The sequence below is a fragment of the Diorhabda carinulata genome, chromosome 1, assembly GCF_026250575.1.
Source record: "Diorhabda carinulata isolate Delta chromosome 1, icDioCari1.1, whole genome shotgun sequence".
In the NCBI taxonomy this organism is placed as follows: Eukaryota; Metazoa; Arthropoda; class Insecta; order Coleoptera; family Chrysomelidae; genus Diorhabda; species Diorhabda carinulata.
Genome location: NC_079460.1, coordinates 20851740 through 20869211, shown reverse-complemented (window position 1 = coordinate 20869211; position 17472 = coordinate 20851740). Strand labels below are relative to the sequence as shown.

General features: G+C 32.5%; 1 protein-coding gene across 11 annotated transcripts in view; it reads left to right on the top strand.

Annotated features, from left to right (window-relative positions):
- The window catches only part of LOC130893110 (voltage-dependent calcium channel type D subunit alpha-1), a 103977-nt gene that overhangs the window by 79335 nt on the left and 7170 nt on the right, over positions 1 to 17472 (top strand). For 5 of the 11 annotated variants that reach the window (XM_057798949.1, XM_057798925.1, XM_057798933.1 and 2 more), the window contains exon 29: positions 16181 to 16554. The exons of 3 other annotated variants lie outside the window; for them this stretch is intronic. In XM_057798949.1, the coding sequence (XP_057654932.1) occupies positions 16181 to 16554 (374 nt within the window). Of the gene's footprint in view, positions 1 to 16037; positions 16070 to 16180; positions 16555 to 17472 lie in introns of all 11 variants that reach the window. 3 more of the 11 variants (XM_057798970.1, XM_057798979.1, XM_057798960.1) reach the window with 1 other exon arrangement.

The following is a 17472-nucleotide window of genomic DNA, read 5'->3' as shown; positions in this document are numbered from 1 at the left end:
AATCTAAGCATTTCTTGGACTATAAACAGTTTAAATTATGAAACAGTTTTTGGGCATTTCTTGGGCAGTTTTTGGAATTTGAATTTTCGGTATACCACCGCTTTGATTTGCGCGACGTTTTTCCCATGAAACATAGAAAATAAGTATAAATTTACTTTTCTTATTTATAGAACAATTTATATTTTGACGATTATTGTTTCAATCTTCTTTGCATTATTATTATATTCATTGATAGCTAAATCTTGTGGAGGAGGAGATGGTTAAAACGTTTCTAACAAATATCATATATTTCAAAGCTGTTGCTTTATTCAGACTTAAATTAATAAATAACATTTCACTAAAGTTTTAACCAAGAAACGACTATTTACCTTTTCTATATTTATAACGAATTAATTTTTATTTGAAACAATATAATATACGATTATATACATGTCGATACCTTCTTTCTTAGTGCTAATAACCACAAAATTTCAGATTTTTCATCACCCCACAGGGTCACCGATACTAAAAATAGTCAACCCAAACACAACTGCCATTAATTCTAATAAGCCTTGTAAAAAGAGACCTTTCGAATAAATCGTATACCACAGTAGTTCATAATGCAATTGACGTTCTATTTTTGTTATGAAATTTTTTCTTACATAAAGTACACACCGTTATTTCAATACTCGTATAAAGGGAAATTTTATCACAGATGTTCTCACTTTGTAAAATCATAATCGGTTTACAAACATAGATAAGGAACCGATAATTAAGAATTGTACAGAGTTGTATTTAATATAACAAGCGAAGATAATTTCAGTAAAATTAAATACAAAGATGAATTTGTTGCTTCAAAGTTTTATTTGTAACTTCAAACTAGTCATAGAGCTAAAATAATATTTGACAGAAGTTGATACGACCATTTTTTGTTTTTTCTTGTTTTTGTTGCCATAATATAGATATAATATAGTGAATATTTCATAACAGTAAAATAATACTGGGGAATAACTATTTAACTTCATAGCTATAAACCTGGTACATGTTGCATGTATTAGCTTTCAACTCTTTTTATGTGATTTATGTCATTTCTCCGGTTCTCGGTGCTAATGTTTGAACAATCTTTCATTATTATTTCCACAATGACTTATAGGCACAAGGCTTGAAGTCGCTTTACTGCTTTACTTCATCTATTTTTGTTCATGGCTGCTTCTTGCCAGTTCTCTATTTCTATTATTTCTAGATCTTCTCTACATTCTTCTATTCATTTTTTCTATGGACAACTTTTCCCCTTAACAAGGATCTTTTCACCCAACGGTTATCGTCAATTCTGGCTATATGCCCCATTCGAGTCTTTTTGCTCTGGCCACATATCCCATCTTAGTTTGACCATTCGTTCTTCTTCTTCACTCATTTTGCTCTCGCTCTTCTCCGAAAATCCTCCTTAGTACCTTTCTCTCCCAAATGTTTGTTGTGTTTTCTTCTTTTTTGTTCATGACCTTTGGTTGTATAACTGTCTTGTAACTAGGCGGCTCTTGGAATATATTTTGATCTTAATAGTCCTCCTAAGGTTAATAAGGTTAAAAATGTTTTGTTCCCTCTCATCAGTCTGGTCGATTTCCCTGGTTTCACCTCTTTCGTTTGTCACTGTCACTTCCAGGTATTCGAACTTCTGTACTCCTTGTTTTGCTCTGTCATCACTTTCAATTGGTTGCAGCTATTCAGATCCCTTCCCATCTCCATATATTTGGTTTTTTGGTCATATTCTTTTGCTTTCTTTTCAAAGAATAGCAACATTTTTTCTAGATCCTTTTTCGTTCTTCTTATAAGTACCACATCATCTGCATAGGCAAGGATTTGTGTTTTGTTATTGTAAATCATTCCCTTGATTCGGATGCCAGTACTTTCTCAGGATCATTTTTAATACAAGGTTAAACAGCACTGTTGATAGTGAGTCTCCTTTGTTTCAATCTTTTCTGATAAGTACCTTCGACAGCTACTTCATTCTTGGTGTTATTCAGGGTCATTTTTACAAAATGTAATATTTTCTTAGGTATTCCGTGTGCTGCTAGCGCCTGGAATAAAAGTTTTCTACTAATTGAATCGTAAGCCTGCTTGAAATCCACAAGTAGGAGCTTCAGATTTAATCCTTGGTCATATCTATTGCTTCGGATTGCCTTCAATATGAAAATTTGATCACTAGTTGACTTACCCTTTTTAAAGCCCCTGCAGTATATTCTTTGGCAATTATTTCTACTCTATGATTTGTTTCTTCGAAATAAAAATTTTGTTCAAATAGAAACTCCTGTATGTCTACTTTGGAAGAGTGTTTATTTGGAATTTTACGATTTCTCTTGAATGATACGAGACTTGAAATAGGTATCTTCAAATCCTGGTAGTTATTTAAAGAGGAATCCTCAATATGCTTCAAACTTAATAATAATGCATCTTCCACTAACCATGCTCCATACCGCAATGTAATATGCAAATGCGTTTACCTCTAGAATGAGGTGCTATCGTATCATATTTCCAATTATCATTTGTCGAGGCTTTACGAACAGTATCGTGGCTGTCAAACCATGTTTCATCCAAGTAATAGGTTTGTCTTCCTTCATTACAATACTCACTAATTTTTGTTATATATTCGTTTCTCCACTTTCTATTATTGTTTGCCTTCTATTCACTGTTTTAACCATGTTTTTTCAAAAATTTTTCCAGTGTTCGTACCGAACATACATCAACGATACGTTTCCTTTTCATTCTGCAAAAATACTTTGAAGATTTGGCATTATGTTTGATGCGAACATACTGTAGATTGTTTCGCATAATGGAGTTAACCTATCAGGTTTGATTTTTATAAACTTTCCTGAAACATTCTTTTTTCGTCTCATTGCCACATTTTGCTTTGTAATTATGTAGAGTGTAGTCTGAGGAGTATTCGTCAAAAACAAACATTGTTTCCTGGATACCATCTCTTCTGGACATTCCACGGCTATAAAGTCGATTAAAAACAGTTAGAATAACTTTTTGAGCATCTGTTGAAAAATGCAAACTATGTCAGGCCTAGGGATCTGTTCACTAAAAATGCTTTTTCTTATTTGCAACTTATAAGACATTTTAATACAACTGACATAAAGGACTTGTCTAACTAATGTCAAGAAGATAAAAAATTTTTTGTTTACAAAGTCATTTTAATATTGTATTAATTCCACATATTTTAAACTGCTAAATTTTGTGCCAAATTATTGCAACGTATGTTATAACTTGAAACAACAATTTTTACCTTCTTTCTTTTGACCTTGTTAATACCAAGAGCGGTTTTAAAACATTAATCTTTAAGCATTCTTTATTTTCAAGGAAAACCGGAAGTCACATGGTGATAAATCTGGTGGCGCGACGTTGACTTATTTTTCAGGTCTCTTTTTTGGCACATCGTTTCGCAAACGTTTTAATACCACCTTTTAAGATTAAAGCACACATTTTTAACACGTGTCGTGTTAACACGCATTAACACGTGTTACATAAATATCTATTACGTTATTTTGAATAAATCTATGCATAATGTTGTGTTGTGTCGTCAGAGACCGACAACACGCTTTAACACGTGTTTTCAATATCTACGTTGGTTAGATTTTCGTCAGAAGTGTTACAAAGTGTTGTAAGTTATATTCACCACCTGTGCCTAGTTTGTTTACCTGTTCTGAGCGTGACTGAAAAGTGTTTCCTTAACTATATTCGTTTTCGTAATATATCTATAATTATCTTTATGTTAATTGAGGTACAATTTATAGAAGAAGTACAAATCAATACTTATGTTTCAGAAAATACTCAAGGTAATTCCTTTTCCAATACGTTAATTAATTTTACAAATTTATAAAATGTTAATCTACTTTTCCAAAAATAATATTATGTCTAGTTTTATAATAATTTTATACTCGGTTGTATTTAAGAAAATATAATATTGTATTTTGTTGTTTTCTATCTTTATTATTTATTAAAAGTCGTTCCTTTGGAGATATTGCTTCTCTATAATTTGTATTTTGCTTTTTTAATTTACTTTCTAGTAAATTGTAAACCACGTCGATTCCTTCTTGGTCATCCTTGGTCACCCACACAGAACATGATATTCAAGATATTCACCACATTCGTGCCTACGTTGGTTTATTGGATGAACCCAGTACTCCCTGGATTCATATTGTAGCACAAGAAATGCTGCAGTAACCGCAATCATTTCCTCTTCTTCATCCAACCAATCCATATCTTCTTGTAGGTGCTCCATTATATTATAAGCTCCGGATAAGGATTGTGAATGTGTGTTGTGTGAACCTGAAGGTCGAAGATACTACTTAACAGGTTAAAAACATCAAAATGTCAGCTGGCACACACGTTTTATAACTCACATATGTGCCCGGCCTATCTGATGTGTTGCATTCTAACGTGTCGTGTTGACACGCCTTAAAAATGTGTCCTTAGCTTAAGAGTTTATATTTACGCGCCTATTATTGAGGTGGAAAGACGTACCGACTTTTTCTTATACTCAACTTATCCCTTCATTCACCGTATTCTTTTATTAACGTAAAATAAAAAAATTTTTTCTGAAATATTCATTTATCGGCTATCGGCACTAAGGTATCTATATGTTGTAAATCATATTTATTAAACAAATAAATTGAACATTGCTTTTTGATCAATTAAAAATCACTTAATTGAGTTAGAAAAAATCCTTGGATATATTTCACAATTATGAAAAATAACAAAATTGCAATCGATTCTTATAATTTTTGTAAATTTTAGATAGTACAAGATAGTACAAGAGTTATTTTTTCATTTCTCTCATATAATGAACCATCATATTGTGTTACAGTTTAAGCGCATTATTTAGAATTAATTATATTAGTTATACACTCTATTTTGGAGCGAATACCAGGAGTTACCATATAACATTTTTTCCTATACTTGTTGTATTTTATTCTTATACTTCTACAGATCTAATTAGCGGTAATTTAGATATCAAATACCAATGTCACTTGAGATCATGTGAGGTCGTGTGACAAAAAAAAAGATAAAGAAAAAAATCGACTCGATTCAAACGCTCGCGATCAAAAATGTTTAGCAAAACATCAGGATTCTGATTCTAGTATCTCAAAGCAATTAGTCCTAGCTTTATAATGAGTGGTCTATGTCGTTGAGTTTTTTTTTAATAAAGCAAAAATATCAAACGAAATGAATCTTAAACATTGGAAAAAAGTTATAATCAATAGAAAATACAAGCTTAAATTCGTCAAAATAATAATTCATTTGGAATAAACCTATCAATATTTAGTGCTTCCTCTCCTGACCCTAATAATAGCTTTCAAACGCTTTCTTATGGATCAAATAAATTTCTTTACTCGATGCTATCCCATTCTTCAGTGAGCACCGTTTTGAGATCCGATTTCGTGGCTGGTGTAGGCTTTCTAACCCGAATTTTCCTCTTAAGTCATCTCATATATACTGCCTTATGTAGAAGAGTATTGTCCTGCATTTCGCCGATAAAACTGGTGTAGGGAATGACATGATTCCCTAAAATTCTTTCTATGAATCGGTTTACGCTTAATCCCTCCGCTTCATCACCAGTTTCAATAAAAACCAATTCGGTTTTTGCTTCCATTGAAATTCCCGTCCAAACCATTTAGGAACCTCCTCCAAAAGCAACGTTTTCTTTTATTCAACACTACGTGAATCTTTCTCTAAATCTTCTTTAGGTCTTCTTCTGACTGTTCAGCCACTCCTCGCATTTCTCAGCTCTTGTTGAATTTAACCACACCAGCAAGAGCCCGATTTCTCAGCGAAGTGCTGACAATGAATCAATCATCTCTCTCGGATGTTCACTTTTTCTTCCGGAACCGCGTCTTCGATGAAAGTTACCAGTTTCTTGGTGACGACGGAAACAGAAGACTGACTCATGTCGTTCAGGCCACTTCTCGATGACTCTGGCCTTGTCGCAGCTTTATCACTTATTCTGTCTATTTTCAGTTATAATTCTTTTCTGTTGTTAACGAAATGTATATAGGTTGACTTTTGATGACTAACTGATAGTAGTGGGTCGAATGAATAACCTTTTATCAGTTACCCTTAATTAGCACTATTGTGGGGCATAAAAAAGAAAGTTACCTACCATAACATATTGTTGGACTGTGACAGCAAGGAATATGACAATATTTTATATCATTTTGAAGGTAATACTATTAGCCTTAAGATTCTCCAATAAAAATTCAATGTCGTGTTTTTTTGCCAGTGACTAGCGATTGCAGGGGTGTCAACTGAGTCGATTTTTTTGTTCACGAGGGTATATAGCATGATTCTTGTCCATCACAAACTAAATGGCATCTTATTCAAATTTTCACAGTATTTTCCTTCCAGTTAAGAAGTGGGATATATAATCACGGACTCCTGTATCTTAAATTGTATCTACACACCCTCACGAAATCGCGATACTGATATCACGTGAATTAAAGTAAAATGCCAATGTCTGTCCCCGGCTAAATGACTCACATTACCAAAAGTCACGTGATATTGCCATTTAATTCATTATTTGTTCAGGAAAACTACGCCTCGTGTATCACGCGAGACATCATAGGTTTTATTTGTGGAATTATAAATTCCTAGAACAATTTAAGGTCACGTTTTAATATTTTACGTTGTTTCTTTTTGGTTTAAAGTGACGAAATGTTGACCCCATACTTGGTTAGGATATTTTCTACTTCTTCCCACTCTGAATAATATTTTGAGTTTGCAAAACTCATCTTTAACAAGAAGCTTAAACTAAATAAAAGTTTCAGTACGGAAAAACCAAAGCAAAATTTCAAAATTAAGTAACTTCTTAACGTGATCTCACGTGACGTGGTGTTTACGCCTTACTGTCCCTTGACTATTTTTAAAAGAAGTGTTGGCTGATACGGAGCAACTGATTAGTATAAATAAGCACTTTAAAATGATGTGAGTTTCTCAGTAATTCACCTGTATAGTATAATTTGGATAAATATAAGTATATATTTATCCCTTTGAGGTATTTAAAAATATTTTATTGTTTATCTGAGATTTATTCTCGTGATGAACGACGTATTTATTTGATTTATATATGTGTACTATCTGGGTCACCCACGTCTCAAAAAGTCATATCATTATCTCAGAACCTGATCAATTGGATAATCTTCGGAAGATTAACAGAACAGATAAGTGGAACAACTAGTAGCTTGTTGTTGCTTTATCGTACTTTGTATGTAGTAAAATTTAATAGGTTTGTTCCAACCCATCAAAAAACCGTCCTTGGTACAATGACGATTCTGCGCGATGGAAATTACGTGTTCCAGCCGGGCGGTTAGAGATTACGCGTTCCAACCGACTTTGGAATCGTTTGTGAACCGTTACCGGGACGGTTTTTTCGATACTTGGTTGATAATCACAAGAACTGAAGATTGCGCAGAAAATATTATTTAAACGCTTCTGATAACCGTTCCAAGAACGGTCCCGACTAGCAGTTTGGAACAAACCTAATGTTGATTGTAACCGTAGCTTTTTCCAATTGTCAACGCTTATTGGCGACCACGGCAAGAATAAGGGTGTTACAGAATTATATTTGATAATTTATAACTTTTCAAAAATGAAGCGATAAGAAAAAATATAAATATTGAGGGATCGTAAAAATTACATTTTTAGGTTTACAACTATCCTACTCTGATGGACAAATTTTCCTAAATACTCAAGTGTCATAACTAATAAATGTGATAAATAACGATTTTTGTTGACACAAAATAATTTGTGCATAGAAAATGATACAGAGGCGTACTAGTTGGTTCCAATAGTCACTCATACAACATTTTGAAAAATCTCATGGGAGATTGGAAGATGAGGAAGGGGGTTGAGCCAAATCTCACTGAATCTCACCGAGGGAGATAAAAAAATGTCTAAAAACGCCTCGCGTAATTAAAGGACGCCCCCTTGTGTATCATTTTTGATACACTTGACTGATGGTTTGTTTATTTTTCTCGTTACTCCACCATCCTTGAGGCTCGAAAGGGAAAGGAGAAGTTCAGAAAAAATCACGGAAAATCATAGGAGGTGTAGTGAGATATCACGTGTATTTATCTTTTTGTTAAAGCCCGACTTCTATACAGAAAAGTTTCGCATGAGGTTGACTCGTCATTATCATTTTCTTCATTATTTTTTATGAAAGCAACCTTTATGTCTATTTGGAAATTTCTTTAATTTCTTATTTCTTAGACCTTTTGATATATTAATGCATCTAAATATTCTTAATTTTAGGTGGCATCTGTTTTAAAATTAATTTTTTTTGACAATTTTTAAAAGAAATAAGAAGATAAGAATATTTAGATGCATTAATATTTGGTAATTTTGATAACGGTGCTCAATTTTCCAATTAGTTGTCTGTATCTTAAGATAATATTCTGATTTTTTATTTTTTTCCAATCTTTTGTAACAAAAAAAAACACGTATTTTTGGGTAAAAGTGGAGGGGTAGTGCAAGAACTCATGATTTATCACCATGAGAAAAGGGGGGTTGAAAAGCTGCTAAAAAACATGATGTGATTAAACTCAAAAAACATAATGGAAATTCGCCGCATGTATTTCTATTCTGAGTCACAGTATCTGCAATGTGACATAATAGGTCATCTCGAACCACGTGACTCTGAACGTCGGCCATATTGTCGTGATGAACAAGGTATATCTGTTTATTTTGTATTATAATGACAATTGTTTTCAAGACTTTTTTTAGTAAAATTAATATCTTGGTTTTTTAGAGGATGTCTCATATATAATGCCAGTGTCCAATGTTCATTTTGTATATTAAATAATTATACAAAACGAAAACCTGGATATTTCTATGGTTTAAACCCAACCTTCAATAAGCTCTTTGTAAAAAAAATTCATTAGACTCAGATGCAAAAAATTGGCGCGCTGCATTTTCAACATCTCCTTTGGATCTTTTTCCACCCAAGAATTTCTTCATGGATTTAAATGAATAGAAATCTGACTAAATGCTGGATATAATGGAAGTTCAATACGACCAAATTATTCGATCTTGTTACTTGTAATTTTTGCAGTATGTCATTTAGCCGTTATGGGTTAATTAAACCTGGATATTTCTCTGATAAAACCTCATACATTCGCATCAGATCAGGTCAACTATATACTGGATTGCTTTTGAAGTAGAATTAACCTTCATAATTCCACTAGACACACAACAAGACTTTCCACTCGAGCCGATCTCCATCTGCGACTGGTTTGTCCTTTGTCGAAACACTGATTTTGCATGTTCAAGTTGTTTAGATAAATCCATTTTTCGACAGTACATGGAAAGTTTCCACACCATTATTCGACGTTTCTCTTGAGTCTCTGTATTCTACAGCTTCCCTTGTAACCTCAATATCTCACAAAAGTGGACTACCTAAACGCGAACGATCTTCGAGTGTCAAATCTCCACTATTGAAATGATTTCAAAATGGCTGTGCTTTCACCTACAATTTCACATATTTCTCTTGCTGCCACAGCTGCTTTTTTTTATGATTCTTGTACTATATTAGCTACAGGATCTAGGAACAGGATGATTTTTTTGTCTGTTTAAAGAGTATTCCCAATAACTTAGGCTCACTGTCAGAATAATAAAGTTTGACCAAATTACACACTATTTTGAATAAGTGATATATAATCTTAAAAGAGGAAGAAGAAAATTATTTAATTTTTTCTCTGCTCTTCGAAGGTCAACTCAGCCACAAATCAGTCAGACTGGTCAACGTTATAAGTTAAGAATTTTAAATAAGCATTGAGAACAGCTATGATTGCAAAAAAAGCTCCAGTTTCCTCCAAGATTTGAAAGGGCACTTTTAAATTGGCTTAATTTGTACTATCCTGAAAGTCATAAATAGCAATGCAATGATCGATTCAGAAAAGAGAGAGATATAGAAATAAGACTTTCAGATTCGAAAACTCGCGGAAAATGTCTCATATATCTACCAACGAAGACGTGTTCTACTGGATCTTTTTATTGAAAAAATGAGAGCAAAACCATAGAATAAAGCACCTCAAAATCAGTGATGCAGCTAAGGAACTGTCAATCTCATTTCTTTGAATTGGAATTTTTTTCAAATTGAACAACCTTTGACTTTGAATCCCTAGTTTTATTATTTATAAAATTTTGCAGTTTTTAAGCTTCATTGAGTTTTTAATTCTAAGCATTATTTAATTTAAATATACACTCCAAATACTTGTTGCAGCTTGCTTTGATAAGAACAACCCATCACGAAAATTTAAGAAAAGAAATTCTCCAATTCCTTATTTTGAGTTGAGTTGAATGAGACCAAGCCCAGGTTTCTTTGTTAATCCTTTCTCGATATATTGAATTTTTTCCGCTATTTCCCATTCGGCCATACTATTTAATATAAAATCGTAGTACGTCGTCAGTAAACAATTGAAAGAAAGTAAAGCAATTGCACTCTTCATAAAATTAGAGATTAGTCTTAACAAGTTGCGACGTGTTTACATTGATGCATAGGAATTTTCACACATGAAAATTGATATTACCTACTTATGTGTGTACTTCCATCAAAATCATTGAATACTTTCTTTCTTCAATTTATTCTTCGACCTTTTTATGTCTTACTGTTGATAAATCGTCTTGATTTTAGATCTCTCCTGATTAGAAATTAGTTTTTAAAACAGAATTAAAATATTGACGCTTAAACCTATTTGCATAATTATATTAATCAATAGATCACCTACAATATGAATAATAAAATAAAAATCTGTACTACGATAAATAACTTTTTTATCCTCTGTTAAATTTTACTTCAATTGTTCAGTTATTTAACCGAGAGCTTCAAAAATGTCCAACAAAACGTCTAACTCGATCAGAAGTGTTTGACTCAAAATCTAACATTTCTGACTTACACGAATCTCCTCAATCGCCGCTTTTAAGAGACATGCATTCGCTTATCTTTTGATTAGTCCCCCCTAATCAGATATTTTAAAAATCCCACAATGTCTCTACTACCAAAACCAACAACTGTACAAAATACCGGTCCATCAAACCCACTAATAATCGCTTTAAAGTAAATAACGTAGCGTTTGTTCCATAAGTCAATATGTCGGCTGATTGTGATGTCATCCCCAAATTATGTATAATTTTTTACGTCTAGTGAGAAACTAGCCTTACCCAATTAACATTCTTTCTTTTCTGGGATTAATATTCTACCCAGCGATCATGCGGGTATTGTTATTAGAGCTGGCGATTATTTCCAAAAAAGGTCGATTTTCAAAAAGATTCGAATCGTAATCTGATGAATAGTTTTACAAAATCTTCCAGGTCTATAAGATCAATTTTTAAGAAATCGATTTTTTTTCAACTTTATATTTACAATGTAAATATGAATCGATTTTATGATACATATGAAAGATATAATAAACAATCCAATGTCGATTTTCTAAGGTAAAATATCGATTCACTGAATCGATACAGTAAAACATATCGATGTAAAAAATTTATTTGATCCAAGGAATCGATTCTTCGATTAATAGATTTCAGATCGCCATGTCCAATAGTTAGTAGTCAACACGTCAAAATATAAGGTTTTGATTTTGATGCGTTTAAAACATAGTGAAACTCTACAGGTTGCAAATTTCAAAAAATTTTGGAGTTTTTATATATAAATACATTTTTTAATGATAATTCTGTAACATCCTGCGTATATATTGGCGTGCTGTCGATTAATAATATTATAGTATCATTTAATTTAGCATCGTAGATTTTCGATCAATGCAGATAGCTACATTGGCTTTTGAAAATAAATTATACAAATTTTCATTCATCCCATTCATAATGAGGTCGATAATAGCAATATGTCTATGGTTTCCCTTGGAATTAAAATATTCATTACAAAACATATATAATCAACAGAAAGTAATTCAAAAATCACAATAATAATTTATTATAAAGGTATGCGTAATTATAATTTGAGTGATAACTGTTTGAAGTTACCTAATAATTTATTCAATTTTGTATATACTTTATCCGATATAAAAATTAATGCAAGTCATAGATCGAGTTTAAACAACGTTGCCAGAATAATATAATAGTAGGCAAATTGAAGAAATGAAGAACAATATGGTTATGATAATTTAGGACACAAAATTTTTTGCATTAACTTTAGTTAATAAATATATATGTATATGCGAGGTGTGGCCATCAATTATGTAGAATTTAGTAAAGTACTCAAAGTATCCAAATCTGCCTTGCTCCCTCTTTGAGTTCTTTTTCAAGTCTATAAAAAGTGATTGACTTATATCACAAACAACGTTTCGTAATTTAATTTTCAGTGAAATCTATTTACAAATTGCATTTGGTGTAAATAGATAAGACGAGCGTGAATTAGTAGAAGACGATTTATGTGAAGTATCACTTCTTTCCTAGTATCGGCACGAATATAGATCGTCTCTAATCGGCGCCTAACTATTGTTGTTTGATTAGAGAAGGAAACGTCCGCAAAATGTTACACAGAACACTCATGAACAAAAAAAATGAAAAATCGATTTGTCGTGCTGCATTCAGAGTGACGGCAGAAGCTGTATGAGTTGTTAGAATGATATCAGATTCGTAATGTTTTTCTATTCTATTATATTCACGTTATTCATTCTGATTTTGTTCCTCTGGTGACAGGATTAGTTCTAGTATAGCTTCATGGAGCTCGCCAAAACAAGATGGAATGTACACCATGACATCCTGATTTGGTTTCTGCTTATCTATTTCCCACGATAAAATAACACAAAGGAAATTATCATAGTGGCATAAAGAAAACGGAAACAATCGAAATTATAAACATCAATTTGATAATGTCGTATATAATCTTGCTAATTTATGAATCTGTCAACTGCCACTTGTCGATCATAGATCTTCAATCGGAACACACGAGGGGTTGATACATAATAAAACTTGAGCTGTGTAAAACTTTTTACGAAATTATGTAAAAATTTTAATGTATTATAAGTCATTGACTCGAATAATGAAATGACTGTTCCGAACTGTTCGAGATTACCCAAAACGAACGAATGTAGTTTGAAGATAATCAATTTGGAAACGAATGACATCAATTTTTGTGTTATGGCTTAATATATTACAAACTTCCATCTAATTGGTGTTTACATACGAAACAGTAATTAAAACTTACATATTTTTGGCAAAGTAAATAACACAGAGAGTTTAAATTTTGTTAACTCTTATGCGTTTGGTTGTTTCCGCGTCGTATTAAAGAAAATATGTTTGAAAGCTATATAAAGAACATTATCATCGATAAGGTGATGTGGAAACTAATTAAAATGTTTAATGGATAACAGCCGTTAAAATGGGCTACTGATTACCTTAAATGGCTTCTTCTGGGAAACGCAATGTTTGGACAAGCACAACCTGGGTATTAGTCAAACCGTAGTCTTAAAATAGTCCAGTCAAATTACGATTGTATTTATTTAATATGTTTTTGTCACATGTTTGGCAGATTTGTAAGTATTACGTCTAAAGGGTGATAATATAGTTATTCTTATTTTGAGAAAAAAATATTGCACAGAAAGTTTTGACACTTATTGACGTCGCAAACTGGAAAAACCGGCAAAATTTATGTTTTTCGATTTTCTGTCATAAAAAATTGTTTACTATTTATACTAGTTTACAGGTTTTCATACCCCAGCTGAAAGTTGTTATTCTGTTATTCGTTTAGGTAGAAATATCCAGAAAAAATAATAAAATTTTTTCACGTCCTGTCTGGTCTGGTGCGAGAAGCGCACGTGCATCGAGCGCACAGGCACATTTAGAAAACATTTCGTCCATTTAGCGCACACTACTTGCATCGAATACGAAAGATCGTTCGACAAACGCATAAGAAAATTCAATCTTAGAATGGTTAGGTTAGGTTAGGTTGCGAGACTCTTGTTAATTATTTTATGATTTTTCTTTTTTTATTTACGGCACTAAACATTTTAAGCTAAATACAGGGATTCGTCTTTATAACTGCAAATGCGCGTTCGAACCACCACCGTGTGCTCGACTCACGTGCGCTCGATGCACGCATTCCATAATTTTGGTATTAATGTTAAAAAAATTAAAAATGACTAATTTGTGCTTTCTTTTTATAGCTATTTTAATTAATTTCTCTAATAATAGACCAGCAGTAATCCCCCAACATGTTTTCATGTTTTCATCCCCCCAAAATCCTTGATGTCGTTCTTTGAAAACCTTTAAATCTTGGCGAAAACGTTCCCCTTGTTCATCATTCATACTTCCTAAGTTTTCAGGGAATAAACTCAAATGCGAGTGCAAAAAATGAATCTTTAATGAAATGTTTACTTCTATCTATTTATGAAAATTTTCCAATAAATCGGTAACAAGTTCTTTGTAATTTTCACTTTTTTTATTTTCCAAAAAATTTTCCACAAATATTTTATATAACTTTAAAGTAGATTTTTCCTTTTCAGATAAATGGCTTTCAAACTGAGAATCTTTCATAATTTTAGGGATTGGGTCAACAAATATACCCTCTTTCAGTTTTCCTTCTGTAATTTTTTGAAATTCCTGAAAGCATCACTGTTTCTGTCAAGCACCTTCACAAAATTTTTCATTAGCCCCAATTTGATGTTTAATGAGGATAGAATGATGTTATTGGGATCTATTAACAGCTTGTGTTTAATGTTCATTATGCCCGGAATATACTCATTCCGAATAGCCATTTTTTTCTTATATAATGATGTACTGCCTCACAAACAAAGGAAACAGCAATATTTTGTGTAACCACCCTGTAATCCCAAAAACATACCGATGACCTTGAAGTTGCCACACAGTTTCCATTATACTTTATTAAATTAATTAAAATACTCATCGTTTCATAGCTCTCTTTACAATTCACTGCATGTATTATTGGTATGGACGGTTTTTTTGTTACCATTGTGCAATAAAACAGCTTTTAGACTTTATTTCGAAGAGTCTCTGAATAACTGTCACTCCATTTTATCAAAGTTTTGATTCATTGCTCCAAAAAGTCCCGGGATATCAGTACAATAACAACTCACCTTCTCTTCAATATTTGATTGCAGGTAAAAATATAAACTAGTATTATCAATTGAAACTACAGATTCTGATTTCGATAAATTAATTATTCATTGCAAAAATACATTTTAAAACTTTTTAATTATTGGAGGAATGGGAGGTCATATCGATACTTTAAAGAGTTGTACTTCAATTGTTCCATAATAAGTATATTTTGTTGATTTAAATTTGGCTTTAAAGAACGAATAGTTGATTTGGGGATTATCGTACAATTTTTATCTGTTAAAACTTATAGGGGGCGAATTAAGAACCGGGTCTTACAAAAGGGGCGTTTGGTCCAAAAAGGTTGAGAAAAACTGATTTAGGCCAATCGCGTGTTAACGCGCTGCTTGATATCTGAATTAGTAACTTCAAAATAAATAAGATGAGAAATTTGGCAACTAACCCGTGGATTTAAAGGATTTTTTTTATTTCGGACAACCATACTATTTATAAAGCAATTGAAATAGAACTATATAAGAAGAGAATAACCTCCACCGCGTGAAGATTGGATCTCTTTTCCCTGCAATAACTGATCTTGAAAAAAAATTTCTTTAGTAATAAGCAATTTTTTATTTGGCAAAAAATCGAAAAAAATTCGCCTTTTTTCTTTTGCAACGTATATAATCGACAAAACTTAATTAATATGTTGACAGTGATATAAACAAAAATAATAATCTTTGATTTTTCAAGCCATTTTGACTGGACTACTTCAGACACGAGATGTTTACATCTTTTATATAATAGCCGTGAATTTCAAATAGACGCGGTTTAAATCTGGAAGTTTTTCTTCTCTTTTCTTTATACGTAAAATTCCTTATAAAAAAGATATTTTCTAAATTTATTAAAATCAATTCTGAGATAATGAGACTTTTTAAGGAATATAGTTGGATCTTTGTTGAAAAATAAGAGACAAATCGATTATAATGTTTCAGTAAATCTGGCTTCCTGCACCCTAACTACAAGGGTAAGCGAAAGCTGGTGTGTTTTGTGCCTGTCGTTTTGATTTTATTTTTCCTTTGTTTTCTTTTTTAACGTTTGATTTGATGGCTAACTGGTTTGGTGATATGTTTGCTAGTCCGCAGAGTGACAAAACGGCAGCGGCGGAGCTGACGCCCCCGACCCCACCACCGCGCCGTATTCGTCTTGGACTGGGGGGCGGTTGCATGCCAGCCTCAGCCACACCTACATCTACACCTACGCCCTCATCTGTGCCTGCGCCTACAGTGGCAACGCCTGTGCAACAAGCACCGAGCTTTAATCGTATTGCAAGCGGGCTTAAACTCGCTCAAGCGCAAGCTATGGCAGTCGCAGGTTTTTTGCCAGAGCCTACGCTTGGCGATTTGCCCCTTCCTCTCGGGAGATTTCACCCTTCTGCCTCTGAATTTGAAGGAGATAGCCGGCATGCGCCTTGTACTCTCCTGAACCACAGGGCTTCCTTCCATGGCAGAGGTTAGCCCTTTGTTGGTTATATTAAACTTTCGACAATCATCTTTCATTGAACATTCCAATACATACATAGAATGTCATCTAAATATCTATCTTATAAGGTATTAATAAATTTATAATTCTGAGATGTATGTATGTGTATGTATTGTGTAATGTTATTTTGAAAACTTGTTGATAGGTAAACTGGCACATTTCAAATGTCACTAAATCACTATTATCTTAGTTCATCAATATAATATAGAAAAACAAAATTAACATATCTCATGATACTCTCAAAGCTACTTTTGTTATAAATTTCTTTCCCGCAGCTGTACCATGGAGGTTTTCTAATATATGAACGAGAGTAATTCTTATTGCAACACCCGGTATAGTTTATTATTTAATGCTGATGATATTCGGAATTGTGCTTTAGCAAGTCTTCTTATATATACCACTCCCTCAATCCATTATATTATTTGGCACTGTCTTGTTTATTATAAAATATTAAAACCTATAATAAGGTGTATGGTGAAAACATTTGCAGTGTGTCTAGTTAAACAAGTAATTTATCTTCTTTCAAACCATATAAATGTATGCAAAACTAATGAGTTGTCTTCGCTTTCGACAAAATAACCACATTTATAAATACACATCATTATTTGATCTAATCAATTTGCATGATACTAAACACACCGTTACTCCCATAAAAATTTGCTTTCGTCATTAACCAAGAGAAATTCGAATTTTTTAGGTTAATACTATAATTTTTAAATGTGGAACCATAAATGTCACCTTATCAAAATATTTTGTTAAAAACATTTATTTGATTTGATATTCAAGTAAAGTTTATACTTGTGATCCCAAAAAATTAAAAACTATTTAAAAATACAGACCATTTTTTAAGCTTGGTTTATGCATCCAAAATAAAAAATTAAACATTAA